The sequence below is a fragment of the Hemiscyllium ocellatum genome, chromosome 33 (genome assembly GCF_020745735.1).
Source record: "Hemiscyllium ocellatum isolate sHemOce1 chromosome 33, sHemOce1.pat.X.cur, whole genome shotgun sequence".
In the NCBI taxonomy this organism is placed as follows: domain Eukaryota; kingdom Metazoa; phylum Chordata; class Chondrichthyes; order Orectolobiformes; family Hemiscylliidae; genus Hemiscyllium; species Hemiscyllium ocellatum.
In genome coordinates this window covers 23,891,360-23,916,006 of record NC_083433.1, presented here as the reverse complement: position 1 = coordinate 23,916,006, position 24,647 = coordinate 23,891,360, and the positions used below count along the sequence as shown (strand labels likewise).

Here is a 24,647-nt window from a genome sequence, read left to right as displayed (position 1 = left end):
GAGCATAAGAGGTATAGATAGTAAGTTTGCAAAGAAGGTTATCTCAAAGGGATCTTTATCAGATGAGCAAATGAACAGCAGATGAAATTTAATGTAGGTAAATGCGAGGTACTGCATTTTGGAAAGACAAGTCAGGGCAGGACTTAGAAACTTAATTGTAAGGTCCCAGGGAATGTTTCTGAACAAAGTGACCTTGGAGTGCAGGTTCATAGTTCCTTCAAAGTGGAATCACATGTAGATAAGATAGTGAAGAAGATGCTTGGTATGCTTACCTTTATTATTCAGTGCATGGAGTATAGGAGTTGGGAGGTCATGTTGCAGCTCCACAGGGCATTGGTTAGGTACTATTGGAATACGGCTTTCAATTTTTATCTCCCTGCTATAGGAAGCATGTTGTGAAACTTGAAAGGGTTCAGAGAAGATTTGTAAGGATGTTGCCAGGGTTGGAGGGTTTGTGCTGGGGCAGTTTTCCCTGGAACATCAGAGACTGAGGGGTGACCTTATAGAGGTTTATAAAGTCATGAGGGGCATGGATAGGATAAATAAACAAGATCTTGTCCCTGGAGTGGGAGAGTCCAAAACTAGAGGACATAGCTTAAGGTGAGAGGGGAAAGATGTAAAAGGGACCTAAGGGTCAGAGGGTGGTGCATGTATGAATGAGCTATCAGAGGAAGTGGTGGAAGCTGGTACAATGACAACATTTAAAAAGCACCTAGATGCATACATGAATAGGAACGTTTTAGACGGATTTAGGCCAAATGCTGGGCAAATGGGACTAGATTTCTTTAGGATATCTGGTTGACATGAATGAGTTGGACCAAAGGATCTGTTTCTGTGCTGTGCATCTCTATGATTCCGTGACATCTCCAAATAAAAAGGTTACCTCTTATTTTAAACTGTGTCCACTAATTCCATTCTCTTCCACAAGAGGAAATGTTCTCTCAGTATCCATTTTATCGAGTTCCTTCAGGATCTTAGGCTTAGTCTGATAAGCAATGTGATGCCGGAACCTTTCAAGAGGGAACTGACTATGTATTTGTAGTTCCTGCTGACCATTAACCTGCCCCCACTGACCATCAACCCTCAACAAGTGACCATCAGCCTGCTCTTATTAACCATCAGTCAGCCCAGAGTGAATGTCCGCAAATTAACATGAAAAACAGCTTGAATTTTGACAAATTAACAGGAACTTAATAAGATGTCCTGTTGGCTGTTGTTTGAAACAGCGTCACTAAATTTTAACAAAGTGGGGTTGAACTTAAAAATAGGAAAGGCCTGGAGTTTTATTGCACTATTTGAGTAAGGATGGACACATCTTGGAAGCAGTTCAGAAAGGGACTGAGGTGAAGAGATTGGTTCATCTGGAAAGGTTGAACAGTTGGAGTTGGAGGCCTATACAAGTTGGAGTGGTAATCCTTATGAAATACAGACAATTATGTGAGGAGGTTCACAGTGTAGATGCTTAAAGAACATTATCCTTTGTCAGGAACCTCGAACTAAGGGACATACTTTAAAATCAAGGGTCTCCACATAAGATGGAAATGAGGAATTTCTTCTCTCATTGGCTCATTTTCTGTAGAATTCTCTTCCCTGGAGAAGAATAGAGGCTGGGTCATTGAATATATGTCAAAGTTGAGTTATCAAAAGTTTTGGTTGACAAGGTAACCAAGTGCTATGGGGAGGGGCAGGAAAGTAGAGTTAAGGCCACATTCAGATCCACCATGATCTTATTGGAGTGTGCTTGAAGGGCTGAGTGGCCTATTTCAGCACCTATGTGTTATACTCTTATGATTCTTATGATATGGTTTACAATAACAGAGGCATTCAGCTCATCATGTCCCTTCGGTCTTTTTTAATGAGCAATCTAATTAGTATTTGATGCATGCCCACACACACAAACACACACTGAAAATTATCCTCATCAAGAATGGATCTAATAAGCTTTCAAGTGCTCTTGTGGCCTGGTGATAGTATCCCTACCTCTAAGCCAGGAGACCGAGGTTCAAGTCCTATCTGGTCTAGGTGTAAGTAATAACATTGCTGAACAGGTTGATTCGGGACTGGGGTGGAGTGAGGAAATCCTTACGTCTGGCACAAGTTCTAGTCCCACCCAATCCAGATGAATGTCTAAACAGATTGAGGTAAAGAAATCTTATAGCAGCCTTTTAAAATTTCTAATGAAATTTGATTCCATCAACCAGATCTTAACCAATGCATCTGTGCGAACGAATTTCTCCTCATTTGCCTTCAACTCTCGTGGTCAATCATTGTAAATTTAAGACTCTTCTAGTTATTGACCAATTACTAGAGAAAATAAATACTTCACACTTTCTCAATTTAAACCTCTCATGGATTTGAAAGCTTCTGATAGGTCACTTCGAAACACTCTCAGATCTTAAAGACCAATTCTAAATTCTCCGATCTCACTCCTTAAAGCGTGTTCCACATCCCAGATACCATCCTAGTAAATTTCTTATGGAGTCTCTCCAGAGCCTTGATGTCCTGCTCACACCTTCGGAGCCTCCATTTACAAAGCCAAGTAAGTCGTGCATTTTTTAAATTGACGTATTCCTAGCAATGCTCCCCAAGAGTTTCACTGTATATTTTGCATCCATCAGTAAAATATCTGTCCATTGTCATTCTCAGCCCACGAATCTAAGCCAATTACATCTCTGCCATCGTCTCCTTAACATCAGCTTCTTCCTTCTTTCAGACAAAAGAGTCCATTTATACTCTTTCAGCAATGACATCCGGGATTCGGAGGAACTGGATTGAGGCACTTCGAATGCACGTTCGTCCAACCACCATACCCGACGTGACAAAGTAAGCTATAGAGTACATGCCAATGCCCTTCTGGTCTCTGCTAGTGTTTATGCTCCATATGAGTCTCCTCCCCTTTGCTTCATCTCAGCTGATTAACATTGTATTCCTTTCTCCGTTGTGCACTTTTCTACCTCCCTATCAGCACTGTGTCCCTACATTACTGGAACCTCCAGCAGTCCATGTAGGTGGCTCATCGCCACCTTTTCAGATTGGCCAATAAATGCCAGCCAGTAATGTGCGTTTCCTGTGAGCAAATAAATAAAATGAACTACTCCCTTAAAATACATCCACACTATTCACCTATTTTACACTCTACTGGAGCAAGTTCCACATTCCTTCCACTCTGGCTAAAGAATCCTCACCTGAGCAGCACGGTGGCCCAGTGGTTAGCACTGCTGCCTTACAGTGCCAAGGGCCCAGGTTCGATTCTAGCCTCAGACGACTGTCTGTGTGGAGTTTGCATGTTCTCCCTGTGTCTGCATGAGTTTCCTCTGAGTGCTCTGGTTTCCTTCCACAGTCCAAAGATATGCAAGGTGGGTGAATTGGCAGTGCTAAATTGCCCATAGTTTGGATGTGTTAGTTAGGGGGAATGGGTCTGGGTGGATTACTCTTTGGAAAGTCAGCATGGACTTGTTGGGCTGAAGGGCCTGTTTCCACACTGTAGGGATTCTATGAATTCCCCACTGCATTTATTAGTCACTATTTTGGTTCTGGTATACATTTCTATCTATTGCTGTGCTGAGCATTAAAAGCACATCAAAAGCCTTAGACTGCTCACTATCACAGCCAGGCTCTCTCTCCACCTGAACCGCTGGCCTATCACATTCACTATTTGGGACAGGACGGGAGTCACGATCTGGATGTCTCCTTCTCCCTTTCCCATGCTCAAGCCACTGAGAACAGTGACCAACAAAGAGAGAGAAATCTGAGAGGAATATGAAGCAGGATAAGAGGAGGGAGCTGGATTGGTAAGGGAAGAGAGTGAGGTGGAGCAAGGGGGTAAATTGAGAGGGTAAAGGAAGGGATTGGGATAGAGTTAAGGGAAGGGAGTCAAATGGAGGTAAGAAAAGGGAGTTGGGGTGGAGGTAATGGGAAGGAGTTGAATGGATAAGGGATGGGGGTAGGGGATGGTTCATGGGTAAGGAGAGTGGGTGGGAGTGAGGTGAGGGAATGTGAGGTAAATGGAGAGGGTTGGGAGAAAGGGAAGGGTGTGTGGGGGATGATGGGAAGGGTGTGTGGGGGATGATGGGAAGGGTGTGTGGGGGATGAAGGGAAGGGTGTGTGGGGGATGAAGGGAAGGGTGTGTGGGGGATGATGGGAAGGGTGTGTGGGGGATAAAGGAACATGGTTGAAGGTAAGGGTATATGGGGGATATAGAATGAAGGGAAGGTGTGGGTTTTGTAGAATTCTGAATAAAGTGTTTTGAAGTTTGGATCTCAGTTGTGAATGTAAATGAAGTCCCTCAGAAATATAGATTTCAGTCATGAATTGATTTAACTGTTGAAGAGATGATGTGGAAATGTGCCGTACTTTATTGGTTTTACTAACAAGTTTTCTACTGTCTGCTCTGTTTTTCCTTCTTCCACCTGCTGCTGCTCAGGAGGAACACTTGGATGAAAACACCGCCTCCTAAATCCAGGTTAGAGTCCGTGACAGCGTTTATTTTATTTAACTGCCTTTTTCTGTTGCTCTCTTCTTCCACTACCTTCTCTGGATAAATTCTCTTAGTTCGGAGGGCAGAGCATTGAAACATCAGGAGTTGTAACTTTGGACAATGGTGTTAGTGCTTTTCACTCAGCAATTCCTTGAGGATTCTTCCAAAGGACTCTAAATTCCCATTCATGTGACAGATGAATATCCAGGTATTGATTGGGAAATAAGATTTCCAGAGCTGCTTTCCTTTTTATATCAGAAATTATTTCTATAGGACAAGGCCAGAACTGAGCATGTTGGCTTATTACCAGGGGGCCAGAGGCCAGGCCTGTTAGAAAAGATTAGAATCAGAAAAAATTGCATTTATAATGTGGCTTTAATGACCTTTGAATATCCCAAATTGCTGTTCAGATAAAGATGTACTTTTTAACATTTAGTTGCTGTTGCAATGTGGGAATAGCAGCAATGAAAATGCGCATAACACAATCCAACAAATAGTAATTTGAGAATTCCAATGTAATCTGTTCTTGTTGGTAATGTTGGTTGATTGACAAATGTCAGACAGCATGTCACTTAGAATTCTACTTCTCTATTTTGAATAATGCAACCATGGCTTTACACCCACCTGAGGGCATACAGGGTCGTTGTTTAACATCTCATTCAAAAGACACCATTTGCTGGAGTGGGTTTTGAGAAGTTGATGTAAGTGGTGTGCCTATTAGGTTGGCTGCAGGATAATTAGTGATGGGGCAGTAGAGTGCTACCTGCAATTCAATAGCAGTTTGTATGCTGAATGTTGACCAAGTGTGGGTGTATTCATATTATCCTCTTGGCTATGTATAGATTAGAACTTATAAGTGCCTGGATGAGTGCAACTCGAACAACAATCTCCTGGATAGTGGCAAGCTTTTTGAAAGCAGCATACTTGATTAGCGCCACATCTACCACCTTCAACATTCACTCTCCTGAAACCACCACTGCACAGTAGCAGTAGAGTGTACCATCCACAAGATGCACTGCAGCAAATCACCAAGACTCCTTTGACAGCACCTTCCAAACCCACAACCTCTACCACCTAGAGGGGCAAGGACAGCAGGTACACAGAACACCACCATCTGCAAGTTCCTTACTGAGTCACAAGCCATCCTGACTCAGAAATATATCATAATTCCTTCAGTGTCACTGAGTCAGATTCTGGAATTCCTTCCCTGACAGCCCCTTGTGTGCATGTACACCCTGTGGACTACAGTGCTTCAAAAGGTAGCTCACTTTCTCCAGGTCAGTAAGGGAAGCCCACTTGCCATGAACAAATGAAAAATATCCCTATGTGTTCCAAACGTTCGCAATTTTTCTCCTGCCGTGACTGATATTATGCTGGTGCAGTTCTGTTCTTAATGACAAAATGAACGCCCTATCAGTTTTTTTTTTAGGTTGCTATGAAACTAACCATACTGAAAATTCACAGATCAGAAAAAGAATTTGAAATATGGGAAACCTATAAAGTAGGAGCAGGAGTAGGCCATTCAACCTTCAAGGCTGCTCCGCCATTCACTATGATCAGGGCTGATCATGCAACTCCACCTCTATTCCTGCTTTTACTCCATACCATTTGATCCCCTTAGCTTGAGAGCTGTATTTCACTCCTTCAGAACATTCAATGTCAAGAAATGTCTTCTCATTTCAGACCTAAATGGCCTATCCCAAATCCTTAGACTGTGATTTCTGGTTCTGAATACCCCACACATCAAGAACAAGCTTCCCTGTGTTTATCCTGTCTAGTCCTGTTAGAATGTTACACATTTGTCTGAGATCCCCCTCATTATTCTAAACTCCAGTGAACATTGTCCTAACTGATCGAATCTTTCTTCACACAACAGTCCTGCCATCTCGGGAATCAGTCCAGTAAACCTTTATTGCATTCCCTTTGTATCCAGTAGGTCCTTAAATTTTATTTGAAAAAATATTATTTGAAACAAAACTTAGCTATCAACATTTGTAAATAGAGGACTAACAGTAAATGTTTAAATAGAAGCCAGTTTTATCCACAAGAAAATAATACAAGAAATGAATCGGTAGCATTATAATAAGTAACATTTCACCAGCGATGGCTAAAATTATACATTAACTAATATTTCTTGTTTTATGGGGCACCTCAATTGATTCTTAATCAGCTTAACTGTACTTTCAGACCTCCCAGCTAAAGGAAAAGTCACAGATACTCTCAGAAAAATAAGCAAAGCAATGCATATATTGAGAAATAATTCTTTCAACTTAACAGCTTTGTGATTTTGTTCAGAAGGCAAAGGGGAGTAGTGACTCCACTCAGATCTGCTCTGTGAATTGTCTTTAGATGCTATACCTCATGCAATTATATTTTTCCTAACATGCCAGCTCGTATTATTTTCTTGTGGATAAAACTGGCTTCTATTTAAATATTTACTGTTAGTCCTTTATTTGCAAATGTTGATAGCTAAATTTTGTTTCAAAGGGGCCACTGATCCAAAGTGTGGCAGATGGAGTTTAATTTTGATAAATGCGAGGTGCTCTATTTTGGAAAGGCAAATCAGGGCAGGACTTATATATACACTTAATGGTAAGGTCCTGGAGAGTATTGCTGAACAAAGAGACCTTGGAGTGCAGGTTCGTAGCTCCTTGAAAGTGAAGTCTCATGTAAATAGGATAGTGAAGAAGGCATTTGGTGTGCTTTATTGGTCAGAGCATTGAGTACAGGAGTTGGGAGGTCATGTTGCAGCTGTACAGGACATTGGTTAGACCACTTTTGGAATATTCTGGTTTCCCTCCTATTGGAAGGGTGTTGTGAAACTTAAAAGGGTTCAGAAAAGATTTTTAAGGATGTTGCCAGGGTTGGAGGATTTGAACTATAGGGAAATGCTGAATAGGCTGGGACTGTTTTCCCTGGAGCGTCAGAGGCTGAGCAGTGACCTTATAGAGGTTTATGACATCCTGAAAGGCATGGATAGGATAAAAGGACAGGGTCCTTTTTCCTGGGGTAGGGGAGTCCAAAAAACTAGAGGGCAAAACTAGATAGGTTTATGATGAGAGGGGAAAGATTTAAAAGGAACCTAAGGGGCAACTTTTTTATGCAGAGTTTGGTGAGTGTATGGAATAAACTGCCTGAGGAAGTGGTGGAGCCTTATACAATTACAACATCTAAAAGGCATCTGGACGGGCATATGAATAAGAAGCGTTTAAAGAGATATGGACCAAGTGCTGGCAAATGGGACTAGATTAATTTAGGATATATGATTGCCATGGATGAGTTGGACTGAAGGGTCTGTTTCTGTGCTGTACATCTCTATGACTCTATGTGCTGTGACTTGTAATCGAGTTGATGCACTGATGTCATGTCATGATTGGATCTCTGGGGTAACCCTATGCAGCGTGGAATTGCTGGCAGGTCTGTTTTATTGTACTGGAACGGTATTAACAGGGTCACTAGGTTGGGAACAATCATGCAACAAATACTAACCAATGGATGTGTACAAAATGAAATTCTGCAGACAACAATTAGCTGATTGGTTTTTGGAGTGGTGACCAGTTGCCAATGACAAAAGCCATCAGCCTGCCAAAAACTATGATTGACTCCTGGGTAACTGAACAGACAGTGGTGTCAAATACTGGCAGAAGCCTTCGGACCTTCAGAAGGGGAGGCGGTGGGTCTGCCTGCAGTAGAAAATACCTAGGATGCAAAGGAGATTCACTAGGATGTTGCCTGGGATGCAAAGTTTGAGTTATTTGGAGAAACTGGATAGCTTGGTGTTGTTTTTCTTGGAGTAGAGGAGGCTGAGGGGGCATCTCATTGAGGTATACAGAAGTTTGAGTGGGATAGTCAGGGTAGATCATGCGAATCGCTTCCCCAAGGCAAACATGTCAAGGTGATGATCAAGTGGTTTAGAGGAGATTTGAAGAAAAACATTTTCATCCAAATGGTGGTAGAAACATGGAAAGCACTACCTCAGCAGGTGATGGGGTAGGTATTCTCGCAACATTTAAGAAGCATCTAGATGAGCACTTAATTACCATGGCATAGCAGGCTATCGTTCCATTGCAGATAAATGGGAAAAGTATAGTTTGGTGTTTGTTGGTCAGCATAGACATATTTGGCCATACAGCCTGTTTCTATGCTGTTTGGCTGTATGACTAACCTATTCCTCAAAGTAATGATGGATGTTACCTGAGACGGGGGAGAGTGAGATCTCTTGGGGAGATCATGAATAGGGAGCAAGTGAGAGAATCCTTAGGTCCTCCTTGGAGCAGGATGATGACAATAAATGAGTGGTTTCTTCAGCTTCCTATCACATGGACAAGGAAGATTCCTCCATTCAAAAACTGATCTGAGAAAACAAGAAATCAAGGGCATCGCTATTTTTCCAATTCTCAGCGTTTTCACTCAGACTCTTAACCAAGGAACTCACTTCTCTCCTTCCTTAACCCATCACCATCCTGAAAGTGGAGTTTGCGTTCTTAGGATTTTGCAAAAAGCATCAGGATTAGATCGGCATAAATTTATGCCATCATTGTAGTTGCAGGAGCCTCTGACTGTGTCAGTTGTGCACACAACCTGACTCCATTCCCCCATCTATCTTTCTATTTCTTATCCTCTTCCTAATCAATGCTCGCATTAACGGGGTGAAACACTGGGGGTGCCACTGGTTACAGGATCAAATTTATAAATTTAAATTCTACTCATGAAATCTGATACTGTATCAGGAATAGTGACATAAAGCTATCATTAATTATTATAAAAGCCCATTTGGTTCACTCGTTTCCTTTAGAGAAACCATCCTTATTTCACAGAATCACAGAATTGTTACAATACAGAGTGGGGGAAGCCATATGGACCATTGTGTCTGCACTAAGCATTTTGACTTAGTGCCAAATTCTTGCCTTTCCCTATAATCCTTCTCATTGTTTCTATGTAAATAAGCATACAACTCCTGCTTGAATGCCTCAATGGAAACTGTGACAACCCATTCCAGGAAGTGCATTCCAAACCCTAACTACTCACAGAGTGAAAATCTTTTTTTCTCACATTACACTTGCCTCGATTGCAAAACAATTTAAAACTGTACCATCTGGTTATCAATTCTTTTAAGAGCAGGAGTCTAACTGCAATTAAACAAGGCAGTGGTGACACCACACCTCGAGTATTGTGTGTAGTTTTGGTCTCTTTATCCAAGGAAAGATGTACTTCCCTCAGAGGGCATTCCTAGTTCTCCTGTCCTATGGAGCGATTGAGAAGTCAACAATAAAAGGTAATCCTAATCAAAATACATTAAATTCTTAAGAGACTCAATAGGGCTTTTCTAACTTCATTTATTGAACGTGGATGTCACTACGAGGCAGCATTTATTTGCCCATCCTTAATGAACTTGAACTGAGTGGCCTACTTGGCCATCTCAGAGGGCAGTTCAGCATCAACATGTGTGTGATGTCACATGAAGACCAGACTAGGTAAACATGCAGATTTTCTTCCTTGAAAGATATTAGTGAACCGTGTGGATGTTTAGACAATCAATAATGGTTACATAGTTTCCATCTGCCGTGGTGGGATTTGAATCCAAATCCCCAGGTATCAGCCTGCAAGTCTGGATTACTTGTTCAGTGACATTATCATACTACCATCTTCTCTAAATAGGTGGACAGTGGGATGATGTTTCCATGGCTGAGGAATCTAGAATTAGGGGCCACAGATACAGAACAAATTAGAGAAGGTCATTCACTCCAAATCATTCACTGCAAGGGTTGTGAATCTTTGGAATTCTCTCCTACAGATGATATGCCAGTGCAGTTATCAAATCAGACCTTAGTAGATTGTTGGATACTGAATGAGCAAGGGACATAGGAGTAGAACTGGACAGTGGAGCTCAGGTGAAAGATCAATCATGATTTCATTAAAGGCTGAAGCAAGCAGCTGTTTTGTTTGTGTTATGTTCCATATTACTTCACCCCTCTACTTTTTAATCTTAGATGTTATTGTTGCATCTGGATCCAAGCCACTTGGTAAGACATAAAACTAAGACATCTTCCATTCTGGGTTGAGTTTATTGACTACTCCATTTTAAAGCACTCAAACAATGACTAGGCATCATCCATATCATCTTAACCTTAAATTAAGGCATTAAGAAACTTAATCGAGTAATTCGCCAGACATTAACATATTTTGCCCTCCTTCCCTAACCTTATATAATTGGAGAGATGCTAGAAAGAGAAGAATGAAAATTGACTTCATTGAAGCATTCAAAATGATTAAACCAAACGAGAAAATGCTGAAAAATCTCAGCAGGTTTCGAAACGTCAGCTCTTTTCTCTCCTTACAGCTGCTGCCAGACCTGCTGAGATTTTCCAGCGTTTTCTCTTTTGGTTTCAGATTCCAGCATCCGCAGTAATTTGCTTTTATTCAAAATGATTAAATGGCTCCTCAGGATAAAATGCTGGAAGGATGTTTCCCTTAGCTGAGGCAGGGGACTAGAACCAGGGGACAAATCTCAGAATAAGGAGTAAGCCGCTTAGGACTGAGATGAGAGGGAATTTCCCCATTTAGAGGGTGGTGAATCTTGTAAATTCCTTACTCCAGAGGACTTTGCAGACTTGATCATTAAGTATATTTATGAGAATAGAGCAGTAGATGTTGCTTATATAGACTTTACTAAAGCATTTTCCAGGGTTCCTCATGGTCTCTGGTCCAAAAGATTAAAAGACATGGGATCCATTGAGAGTTGGTAAATTGGATACAGGTTGACTTAGTCATAAAAGACAGAGGGTAGTTGTGGAGCAGTGTTTTTCTGCCCAAAGATCTGTGACCAATAGTATTCCACAAAGATCAGTGTTGGGATCCCTGTTATGTATAAAATATATAAATGATTTGGATGAAAATGTAGGTGGTCTGATTAGTAAGTTTGCAGACAACATGACAATCGGATTAGCAGTTAGTAAGGTTGTCAAAGAATGCACCAAGATTTAGATCAACTAGAAAGTTGGGCAGAGAAGTTGGTGGCATGGGACTCAGTGGTTAGCACTGCTACCTCAAAGTGCCAGGGACCCAGGTTCAATTCCTGCCTTGGGCAACTGTCTGTGTGGAGTTTGCACATTTTCCCCGTGTCTGTGTGGGTTTCCTCCCGGTGCTCCGGTTTCCTCCCACAATCCAAAGATGTGCAGGTTAGGTGAATTGACCATGCTAAATTCCCGTAGTGTGAGGTGGAGGGGAGTGGGTCTGGGTGGGTTGTTCTTCAGAGGGTCGGTGTGGACTTTTTGGGGCGAAGGGCCTGTTCACACACTGTAGGGAATCTAATCTAATCTGAGAAATGGCAGATGGAGTTTAGTCCAGACAAGCATGGAGTGATGTATTTTGGGAAGCCAAATGCAATAAGAAAGTATACTGTCAATAGCAGGACCCATAGGAGTATTGATATGCAGAGGGATCTTGGGTTGCAAGTCCATAATTCCTTGAAAGTGTCAACACAAGTTGATAAGGTGCTAAAGAAAACTTACGGCATGCTGCCTTCATCGGTCAGGGCATTGAGTATAGAAGTTGGCAAGTCATGTTACAGCTATATAAAACTTTAGGCTACATTTGGAGTATTGTGTGCAGTTCTGGTTGAAAGGATATAGAAGCTTTAGAGAGGGTGGATAGACTTTCACCAGGATGTTGTTTAGATTGTCATGTATTAGCTGTCGGGAGAGGTTGGACAAACTTGGATTGTTTTTGCCAGAGTATTGGAAGCTGAGGTAAGACCTGATAGAAGTAGATAAAATTATGAAAGCCATGGATAGGGTGGATAGTTGGTGTCTTTTCCTAGGGTGGAAATGTCATAACAGGGACATACTTAGGTTTAAGATGAGAGGGTGAAAGTTTAAATGAGATATGTGAAACAAGTTTTTTTTATGCAGAAGGTGATAAGTGCCTGAAGTGTGCTGACAGGGGCTGTGGTAGAAGCAGATGTGATAGTAATGTTTAAGAGGCATTTAGACAGACACATGAACATGCAAGGAATAGAGAGATTCAGACCATGTGCAAGCAATTGGGATTATTTCAGAATGGCATAATGCTTGGCAGAGACACGATAGGCCAAAGGGCCTGGTTCTGTACTGCACTGTTCTATATCCAAGTCCGAGATTGATAGTTTTCTAGCTTATGAAAGAATGCACGCCTAAATGTTGGTGGAGGCAGTTCAAATGATGCAGTCAAAAGGGAGTTACACTAATTCGAAACAGAAGAACGTGCAGGGCAATGAGGGGAAGACAGGAGACAGCCACGATGTGAATTAGTGGTGCACACACTGGCTGAGAGGCCTACTTGCATGTAACAGTTCTGAGATTCTGTGATATTAAGGACAATGGGGATAATACAGGAAATTGGTGTTGAGATAGAAGATCAACAATCATGTAGCTGAAAGCAGAACAGGCTCCACTGGCCAGCTCCAGTGTTTCCCAGTATTATCAGTAACACTCTTAAGCCAATTCAATGTAATCATAATGAAATCAAGGAATGGTTGGTGGCACGAGGTAATGCAAAAGCTATGGTCCTGACAATATTCCGGTAATTATACTGAAGACGTCTGCCCTCGGACCTGTTGCACATGTAGCCAAGCCATTCCAGTACAGCTACATCACCGGCATCTACCTGGAAATGTGGAAAATTACCCAGGTGTGTCTTGTACATCCAAAGTAGGACAAAACCAACCAGGCCAATTGCCACTCTATCAGTCTACTCTCGGTCGTTGATCAGGTGATGGAATGGGTTATCATTAGTGCTATCAAGCAGCACTTGCTTAGCAATAACCTGTTTAGTGACATTGAATGCCAGAGGTAAGATGAGAGTGACAGCCCTTGACATCAACACTGCATTTGACTAAGTGTGGCACCGAGCAAAACTGGAATTTGGGAAAAGCTCTCCACTGATTGGAATCACAACTGGCACATTGGAATGTGGTTGTGGTGAACTGTCTTGCTCCTCGGATGGTGCCTGATCTGCTGTGCCTTTTCCAGCATCACACTTTATCAGATCCATCCGTGCATCTGTTTTTAAAAAAAATCTATTTTTCTAATTAACTTGTTCAGGGACGTTATTATACATTTTTGGAGCAGGTGGAACTTGAACCCATGCTCCTCTGGTCCACAGGCAGGAACACTGCCACTGTGCCACAAGAGGGGCACCAGGTCTGCTTTACAAAGGGCTCAGGTGATGAGCTCCAGCTTACTAGGCCACTGCCTGTTACCAAAGGAACTCCTACTCAATGAGCTTCACAAGGAGATTAATTAGTGATTCCCAATAAACCCTGTAGCAGTTAACACACAGTGTCATAGCTTTTAGGTTTCACACTCTCTGGAAATAAAGAATGGAATTCAGTTGCTTCTTCCTGGCTTCATGAGATGTTACTTTCAATATCCTGGCATCCTAAATCCCTTCTACTCTTCCACAGCCTCAAGCCTATTTCCATCCTGCAAAAAATTACTGACTTTTTTTTAAAAAAGAGCCAATCCTTATCACTGAAATCTAACTGCAACATTTTCAGCAATTATCTTCTCAGCATCTCCTTTCACCTTCCTCTTCTTCTAAAGAATTAAACACGTGCTATTTTGGTCTCATCATATTTTGACACCATTCCCTTTTTGGCTTAAACCGTAAACTTTGACATACGCCATGAACACACATGGCCTTAGAACAGAGGTCTTTTGGTCACCACTCTCCACTTCAACTTCTCTGGAAATGTGCCATTAATTGCTTCGCTTTTTGTATTCTTATTTTGAACAGTTTTTAATTCAGTTTTCTACCCCTTCTTCAAATCCATAACACTTGTTAAACAATTTTCCTAAAGTCTCTGGAGCACTGTATCTCCAGGAATTCCTCCATCCACTATGTGTTTTACCTGGTCAAAGAATTCTAGGAAGTATTGCTGAAAAAAAAAGCATTTTGTTGAAGCTTCTCCTCTTGCACCCAGAACATTTCACAAGAAAAAAATTCAAAGGGGAAACCAACATTTATACTGTTTGAGCTGAGAGTGCTTGGTTGGTAGGTGGCCTTTGATTAAGAAAAGCATTGCAATGGAGAATGCACCTTTAAATGCTGCTGACAGTTAACAGCTCAGCTTTGTTTATATTTTCAACTAGATAGGTTGATTTTCCTTGGTCAGGACATTGCCCCGAGAAATAAACCAGCGAATCACTGTCACCTATTTTGTTGAATTGAAACAGGCACAGTCTATGTTCTTTCTGTCTGCAAAAAACAAGGATCCTGTGTATTAACATATCCAGAAACCTGGTGTACCACACTGCAAGTCTGATGATCCTAAATTAGGTGTTGGCATAATTGCACATTCAGGACTATCCAACAAATGCTGTCTAATTGCAGTATCATATCTAATGTTGGACACTGCATTATGAGTTTTGAAAATGTAAGCTGATTAGGACCAGTGCTAAAAACACAAATGCCTATCAAACAAATGAATAATGTGGTATATGAATTTCACTATCAGCGTGATCTCAGATAGTGTAAGGTGTACATACCAAAGAAAGATGGAGGGTTTCTCTTTAGCTGTTCACAATAAACAAGGTACTGTCCATACCCGACCAACCTGATGCAAAACCTTTTATTCAAATCCGTCCCTCTTGTGGCCTGTCCCTCCCTATCTCTGCAGCCTTTTCCAGCCGAGCAGCCCTGATGTCTTGCTGATTTTTTTTTCACGACACCATTAGCAGTTAAACCTTTAGCTAATATAACATTGTACAGAGAACAAATTCTTTGAACCTTCCCACCTCCCTCTCCTCCTTTAAGACTCCCCTTAAAACTTACCTCTTTCACCAAGCAACTTTTGCCTGTGGGGATATCTCATGATGTGGTTTGATATCAAGTTGTGTTTGCCCTAAACTGCTGTGAGACTTCCTGAGGTACATCAACAATGTTTTGTAGATGTGAATTGTTGTGTTCAGATGATGGCGATTTGTTTCAATAATCTCTTTTTCTGTATTCTAGTTTAACAGAGAGTAACAAGGAAAACACCTTCCGTGACACTATAGCACGAAGAAACGCAGCAAGACAGGAAGCAGCGGCAACAGCTGACAAGACCCGGCTGGAGGTCCCACGGAGCAGCCGCAGAGCAGAGAGCCATGAGCAGTTCACGCCACCAGTCGAGAGCGTGGAGCTGGAGCCCATGCAGTCATCGCGGGTGCAGGACACTTCCAAGGTGGACGAGCTGACCCGTGAGCAGGCCCAACGGATTGCTGAACGTAGCAAGTGGTTTGAGTCCACAAATCTGAATGACTGCCCAAAGAAGGGGGCAGAATGGAGTTCCCCCCTCATCCAAATCCCTGAGGCCCTCGGCAAGGACATCGAGGTGAAATGGCAGGAGCTCGAACGTATTCCGTTACGGGACCACAGGCAGGTCCCCATCATGTCCTTGCGATCTCCCAATCCCGCTGTCAATGACAACGGAGTCACCGAGCAACTGAAGAAGGAGGTAATGACCGGAAATATGGAATGGAACCAGCATAGAGATGATAGCACAAGGGCCAAGCCATTCAGCTCACCTTCTTTCTGCAGCACACCAGAATCTTCCTGTCTTTGCCGTCACAACTTTTCAGCGCATCCTCCATTCTTCCCTCCCTTGTGTTATCTAATATCCACTTAAACATCGATGTTTATCACCTCAATCACTGCATCAGAACCAAATCCAAAATTCAGACGGCTAACTTAGGCTGACCAAAGGTCTTTTGTGTCAGCTAGAATATGTGGTAGATGCAGCACAAATGTCTCCTCATGTTAGAAGACAGTATGCATACGTTCTCACTGTGAGCAAGTGTCATTCTTGTTATAAGGGAAGACCACATCCATACCCTATGTACCGCACAGCCTGGCTGTGTTATCTTGTTAATTCTGGCGAGTTTCAGAAAGCCCAAATATCCCATATGTTAACTAGTACAATCCTCTTCCCCTACACGCAATGACCCCCTTCATTTCACACACTGACACCCTCCACACACACACACACACACACACACACACACAAAACTGAACCCCTCTACTCTCACACACTGAACCCCTCCACTTGCATTGACCCCTTCCATTAGACACACTGACCCCCTTCCCTTACACACACTGACCCCGTTCCCCTACAGGCACTGATCCCCTTCCCCTAAGGCACTGACCCCCTTCCCCTACATGCACTGACCCCCTTCCACTACATGCACTGACCCCCTTCCCCCACACGCACTGACCCCCTTCCCCTACACGCACTGACCCCCTTCCCCCACACGCACTGACCCCCTTCTCCCACACGCACTGACCCCCTTCTCCCACACGCACTGACCCCCTTCTCCCACACGCACTGACCCCCTTCCCCCACACGCACTGACCCCCTTCTCCCACACGCACTGACCCCCTTCCCCTACACGCACTGACCCCCTTCTCCCACACGCACTGACCCCCTTCTCCCACACGCACTGACCCCCTTCCCCCACACGCACTGACCCCCTTCTCCCACACACACTGACCGCTTTCCCCCACACGCACTGACCCCCTTCCCCCACACGCACTGACCCCCTTCCCCTACACGCACTGACCCCCTTCTCCCACACGCACTGACCCCCTTTCCCCCACACGCACTGACCCCCTTACCCCACCCGCACTGACCCCCTTCTCCCACATGCACTGACCCCTTTCCCCCACACGCACTGACCCCCTTCTCCCACACGCACTGACCCCCTTCCCCCACACGCACTGACCCCCTTCCCCCACACGCACTGACCCCCTTCTCCCACACGCACTGACCCCCTTCCCCTACACGCACTGACCCCCTTCTCCCACACGCACTGACCCCCTTCTCCCACACGCACTGACCCCTTTCCCCCACACGCACTGACCCCCTTCTCCCACACGCACTGACCCCCTTCTCCCACACACACTGACCCCCTTCCCCCACACGCACTGACCCCCTTCCCCCACATGCACTGACCCCTTTCCCCCACACGCACTGACCTCTTTCCCCCACACACACTGACCCCCTTCCCCCACATGCACTGACCCCCTTCCCCCACATGCACTGATCCCCTTCCCCCACATGTACTGACCCCTTTCCCCCACACACACTGACCCCCTTCCACCACATGCACTGACCCCCTTCCCTACCTGCACTGACCCCCTTCCCGCACACACGCTGACCCCCTTCCCTTCCACACATTGACTCCCTTCCCCCACACAGCACTGACCCCCTTCCCCCACACGCACTGACCCCCTTCCCCCACACGCACTGATTCCCTTCCCCTCCACACATTGACTCCCTTCCCCCACACAGCACTGACCCCCTCCACTCACACGCCCTCACCACCTTCCCCTACTCACATTGACCCCTTCCCTACCTGCACTGACCCCCTTCCCCAACACATCACTGACCCCTCCACTCACACGCACTGACCCCCTTCCCCTACTCGCACTGACCCCTTCCGTACCTGCACTGACCCCCTTCCCATACACACGCTGACGCCCTTCCCCCACACATCACTGATTCCCTTCACTCACACACGCTGATCCCCTTCCCCTACTTGCACTGACCCCCTCCACCCACACACACTGTCCCCTCCCCCTACACAGGGGGTTGGCTTATGAGAGAGTCTGAATAGACTGGGATCATATTTATTGGAATTCAGAAGAATGAGGGTGGGATCTTATAGAAACATATAAAATTATGAAGGGAATAGGTAAGATAGACGTAGAGAGGATGTTTCACCGGCAGGTGAAACTAGGACAAGAGGGGCATAGCATCACATTCAGGGGGAGCAGACTTAGGTCTGAATTGAGGAGGAGCTTCTTCACCCAGAGGTTTGTGAATCTATGGAATTCCCTGCCCAGTGAAGTGGTTGATGCTTCCTCATTACATGTTTTTAAAGCTAAGATAGATAATTTTTTTTGAACAGTAAAGGAAATAAGGATTATTGTGAGAGGGGAGTAAATGGAGCTGAGGCCATGAAAAGATCAGCTATGATCTTATTTAGATTACTTACAGTGTGGAAACAGGCCCTTCGGCCTAACAAGTCCACATCGACCCACCAAAGTGCAACCCACCCATACATTTACCCCTTACCTAACACTACGGGCAATTTAGCATGGCCAATTCACCTAGCCTGCACATCTTTGGACTGTGGGAGGAAACCTGAGCACCCGGAGGAAACCCACATAGACACAGGGAGAATGTGCAAACTCCACACAGTCAGTCGCCTGAGGCGGGAATTGAACCCGGGTCTCTGGCGCCGTGAGGCAGCAGTGCTAACCACTGTGCCACCACACCGCCCTTAAATCTTGTCTTTTATCTTTTGTTACCTGTATTCTTTGCTGGTAAAATTAAACAACGCCATCATTAATGGCGGGGCAGGCTCGAAGGGCCAGATGGCCTACTCCTGCTTCTAATTCTTTTGTTCTTATGACTCCCTACTTCCACAGGCACTGACACCCCCCTCCCCCAACACATGCTGATCACTTCCCCACACGTGCTGACCCCCTACCCTCGAGGTGCATTGACATCCCTACCCCAATATGTACTGACCCCTCACATTCACAGTCCCACGACCCCTTACACCCACTTACACTGATCTCCCCCTCCCATACGCACTGATCCCGCTTTCCCCCCACAGGCACTGACCCCTCTGTCTCTCCACTCGTACCGATCCATCCCTGTCTCCCTCTGTCCTTGACATTAGAATTTCGTTCGGTGTTTACATTTACCAGTTGATCACTTCCTGCAAGAATTGGGAAAGGTTAAAGTTTGAACCATTTTGAAGCAATACTGTGCCATGGGGAGGTGTTTTGGGGAAGAACTAAAAGGAAAATTCAATAATAACCCAGAAGGAAGAAGAGATTAAATGTCAAACAGCGGTACGGTGACTCAGAGGTTAGCACTGCTGCCTCACAGTGCCAGGAACCTAGGTTCAATTCCAGCGTTGGCTGACTGTGGAGTTTGCATGTTCTCCCTGTGTCTATGTAGGTCTCCACAAGGCACTCCAGTTTCCTCCCACAGTCCAAAGCCTAGGTGGATTGACCATGGGAAATTGGCTGTAGTGTTCAGGGATGCGCAGGCTAGACATGTTAGCCACAGTAAATGTGGGATTACAGTGAGAGGATTGGAGGGATCCAGTTATGATCTTCTTCAGAGTTTGGTGCAGACTCAGTGGGGTGAGTGGCCTCTTTCTACGCTATAGGGATTGTATGAATACAGCCAAAAAACAGAAAAGGGGTTGGTATGGAACGGGTAAAGAAGTGAACCTTCAGTCTTGGAAAAGGAACAAACGGTCCATTTTACTCTTGTGACAATCTATAGATTTTGGTTTTGGAATTTAATTCCCAATGCCTTACCATCCGCCTGGGAATCCTGGATAATTGCTATAAATCTGTATGCTTGGGATATTTACAAGCTGTTTTTAAGGACCAAAAAAGTTACCTCTTCCTCAAATTTCAGATCTCCTCCCTGAACACACAGCTGGATCAGGCCAGGAGGGAGCTGGAATCTTTCCAGGAGCAAAGCAGTCGACTCTATGGACAAGTAAACTCCACCGAGGGACAGAGAACACAGATTCCAAAAGGCTTCATCTCTCAGGTAGGGAGTTTGCTCGATACAGGGAGAGGTTATTTGGCTGTATTTCTGCTGGAGATGAACAGCATGGGCAAAAACTGATTGATAATTAGATCTCCCTGAGCACCCATAAACCTGTCAGTTCAGTTCACAAGAGCAAGGCTGAGAGGATAACACTTTCAAAGAGCCAGTACAGACAGGGTGGACCGAATAGTCTGCCAGTGTTGTGCTGTATTCCAACGAAGTCCTGGCTGCTCTCCCATATTCCATCCTCTGCAGATGTGAGTTCATGCAAACTTCTGCTGCCGAGATCTTAACTTGTGCTTCATCCCATTTCCCTACCGCTCCTTGCATTCTCTAACCTACAGTGCCTCCAAGTCAAGCAAAATCTAGATTGAAACATTTTTATCCTTGTTTTCAATTCCCTTCTTCCTCATCCCTCCCTTTCAATCTCTTTCAATCCCAAAATCCTCTGGGATATCTATCATCTACTTGTGGCATGCGAAGAAACTTTAATTTTAAACATTTTGGAATTTGATTCCCAATGTATTAAAATCCATCTGGGATTCCGCATAATTGCTGTGAATCTGTATGTCTGAGAAATTTACAAGCTGTTTTTAGGGATCAATAAAGTTCCCTCCTCCTCAAATTTCAGATCTCCTCCCTGAACACACAGCTGGATCAGGCCAGAAAGAGCTGGAATCTTTGCAGGAGCGAGGCTTTAGCAGCCAGGGCCCAAAGCCCTTGAGTTCTCTTCCTAAATCTCTCCATCTCTAAAGCTTCTCCTTCCTCCTTTAATACACTCCCTGAAACTTAGCTTTTTGACAGAGCTTTTGGTTGTCTGTCCCAATATCCCTTTGTGTGTCTCGGTATCACTTTTTGTTTTATAATGCTCCAGTAATGCTTCTTGGAGTGTTCACTTACATTTAGTAAAATGCTCTATCAAAACATAATTTGCCATTGTAATCTTCTAAGCAGCTTGGTGGTATATTCTACAAACAACATAAACTAGCGTCAGGGATCTTATGGTGTAATGCCATCTCTTCCAGGAGCGTCACTGGGAACAGGAGGGGACCATTCAGCTATTCGGGCCTGTCCTACCATTTTCAATTACCTGTTTCATCTGTGCGTTAACACTTGGTTTTGCACCTTGGATACTCATGCTCAGCAAATGTCCACCAATCTCTGTCATGTTTTAGGTTTAGAAATGTTTCTGGCACCAGGAATCCCAGATTTCTACACTCCCTTGTGTGAAAAAGTGCTTCCAAACATTGCCACTGATTAGCTTAACTTGAACTTCAATATTATGCCCTCTAATGTTCAGGATTATATCTCTTCCCATTCCCTAACCAAAAGAAATAATTTCTCTCTATCCTATTGATCCTTTAATTATCAACCCTTCAATCTTCTATATTCTAGGACATGAAAAGAAGGTTGATACAACCTGTTCTTGTAATCTTAGTCCTGCGCATCTTCCTCCTCTCGTTTAACCAAAGGGTATGGAGATTATTTTGCCTCGGCTGACATCATGTTTGGCTCTCATCCCTCTAGTCTCTTCACTTTCAGGAAACCTGTGAGCGTAGCTTCAGGGAGATGGAGGAGTCCCACCGTAAAGCAATGGACGAACTTCAACGGCAACATAAACGGGAGTTAGAGAAGGTCCAGCATGACAAGGAGCGACTGTTATCCGAGGAAACAGATGCCACCATCTCTGGTAAGAGGAGGTTGTAACAGATCCAGTATTCTCAATGTTAAGGGATGGAGAGGGGCAGCTTTTGATTTTACACCCCACACTGTGGGCCTAAAGTAATCTGCCTGGTATATTTCCACGAAGGGTTCACCATGTGATGATATTCTAGGGTTCTATCTCCACCTATCGTTTACGCCTTACCCCCTCCTCCCACCCTATCTTCTGCATAAGAACCAACTTTCTCATAGCTAACATCAGTTCTGAGGAAGGGTCAGTGGACCTGAAATATTAACTCTGTTTTCTCTCCACAGATACTGCCAGCCCTGCTAAGCTTTTCCAGCAATTTGTTTTTGTTTCTGATTTCCTGCATTCGCAGTTCTTTCAGTTTTTAATTCACTGGTTTATAATTCCTTATTTTCTCTTTACGTCCGTTTTTATATAGTGGGGTTACATTAGCTACTCTCCAATCTTAGACTTAGACTTACAGTGTGGAAACAGGCCCTTCGGCCCAACAAGTCCACACCGACCCGCCGAAGCGCAACCCACCCATACCCCTACATTTATCCCTTACCTAACACTACGGGCAATTTAGCTTGGCCAATTCACCTGACCCGCACATCTTTGGACTGTGGGAGGAAACCGGAGCACCCGGAGGAAACCCACGCAGACACGGGGAGAACGTGCAAACTCCACACAGTCAGTCGCCTGAGTCCGGAATTGAACCCGGGTCTACAGGCGCTGTGAGGCAGCAGTGCTAACCACTGTGCCACCGTGCCGCCCTCGGATCTGTTCCAGAGTCTAAAGAATCTTGCAAGATGACCACTCGTGCATCTACTATTTCTAAAGTAGTACTTCCTTAAGTACCCTGGTATGAAGATTATCAGGCCCTGGGAATTTATCAGACTTGAATCCCATCAATTTCCCCAACACCATTTACCTACTCATCGAGATTTGCTGCAGTTCCTCATTTTGTTAAACTCAGTGTTCCCCATCATCTCTGGTATGTTATTTATGTACTATTCTTTGAAGACAGAAATTTGAATTTAGCTCATCAACCACTTCTTTGTTCCATCTATGAATTTCCCTATTTCTGATTGTAAGGGAGCTATATTAAGTTTCAACTTTTTTTTCTTTTACATACCTATAGAAACTTTTACAGTCAGTTCTTATGCGCTCCCCGCCCCCCCCTCCAAGTTTACTCTCAAACTCTACTTTCCCCTCCTCAATCATTCTCTTGCTCCTCCTCTGCTGACTTTTAAACTATCCCCAATCCTCAGGTTTATTGTCTTTTTTCTTGCCAATTTGTATGCCTCTTTATTTTGCATCTAATTTCCCTGTAAGCCATGGTTTAGCCACTGTTCTTTTTTGCACTCTTGTGCCAGACAGGAATAAACAATTTTTGTAGATCACCCATTTGCTTTATGAATGTCTGCCGTTGCCTACCCACTGTCATAACTTTAAGTAACATTTCCCAGTCCATTATAGCCAATTCATCCCTCATAGCATCATAGTTTCCCTTATTAAGATTCAGCATCCAAGTCTCAGAATCAACGACCTCCTCTCTAGCTTGATAAAGAATTCTGTCATATTGTGATTACTCATACCCAAGGGACACTCTTAAAAACTACATTGTGCAGTCTAAAATGCCCGTTCTCTCATTGTCTCCTCAACATATTGGTCTGGAAACCATCCCATGTACACTCTCGGAATTCCTCCTCTCCAGTATTGTGACGAGTTTGATTTGTCCAATCTATATGTAGATTAAGATGTTCCTTTACCACATGCATTTTGGATTTCCTGTTTATTGTCATTCCTAACGTCACCACCACAGTTGGTGGTCAATATTACCACCCTCATTAACGTTTTTGCTCCTTGATATTTCTCAATTCTACCAACATAGACTGTGTATTGTCTGAGCTAATAATTTGACTCAATGTTGTGTTTAAACCAGTAATGCTTTTTCTTCTTTGTCTATCCTTCCTAAATATGGATATTTACTTCCCATCCCTGGTCATCCTGCGTAATGCCACCGTATTATACCCAGTTATATGTATTTGCATGATTAATTTATCCACTTTATTTCAAATGCTCTGTATATTCAGACACATAGCCTTAAAATTTGTCTCTTTCATGTTCCTTGTCCCATTCCCACTATTTTTTACAGTGGCCTTGTTTGTTTCTAACCTTTGATTTTTCTGCTTTTCACTTCGGTTATTCTCCTTTCTGTCATTTGTATTTGTCCTTGATTCTCCTTCCTGACTCCTTGCATAGGTTCCTATCCCCCTACGAATTTAGTTTAAATCCTTCCCAACCCCCCATTCTAGTAAACACTTCCCCCTAGGGCATCAGGCCCAGTCCTGCCCAGGTGTTACCTGTCCAATTAGTCCCGATCCCAACTCCCCCACGTCTCAATGCCTGAGGAATCTGAAACCCTCCCCCTCACACTATCTCTTTAGCTACTACTTCGTCCTATATATCGTGCTATTTCTATTCTGTCTAACACACGACACTGGTAGTCATCCTGAGATCACTACCTTTTCTGTCTGATTTTTCAGCTTGTCTCCTAACTCCCTTTATTCTGCTTGAATGACCTCATTCCTTTCTTTCAGCTATGTTGCTGGTACCAATGTGTATCACCACCACTGGCTGTTCACCCTTACCTTCCAGGATGTCTTGTAGCAGCTCTGAGACATCTTTGACCCTAGCGTCAGTGTGGCAACATACCATCCTGGAGTATCATTTGCGGCTGCAGAAATTCCTCTCCATTCCCCTTACAATTGAATCTCCCATGACTACTGCATTTCCACACTTTTTTATTTCCCCTCACTATTCTAGCAGAGCCAACCATGGTGCCACAAACTGTTCAATATTGTCACCTGAAGCATTTTAGGATGCTTCAGGTG

At 43.9% G+C, this 24,647-nt stretch overlaps 1 protein-coding gene across 1 annotated transcript in view; it reads left to right on the top strand.

The window, feature by feature from the left end:
- Positions 1–24,647, top strand: part of triobpb (TRIO and F-actin binding protein b) — a 133,085-nt gene that overhangs the window by 43,973 nt on the left and 64,465 nt on the right. The window contains exons 5-9 of the mRNA XM_060849290.1: positions 2,714–2,823; positions 4,424–4,462; positions 15,470–15,953; positions 19,941–20,078; positions 21,621–21,768. Coding sequence (XP_060705273.1) covers positions 2,714–2,823; positions 4,424–4,462; positions 15,470–15,953; positions 19,941–20,078; positions 21,621–21,768 — 919 coding nt within the window. The remainder of the gene's footprint in view (positions 1–2,713; positions 2,824–4,423; positions 4,463–15,469; positions 15,954–19,940; positions 20,079–21,620; positions 21,769–24,647) is intronic.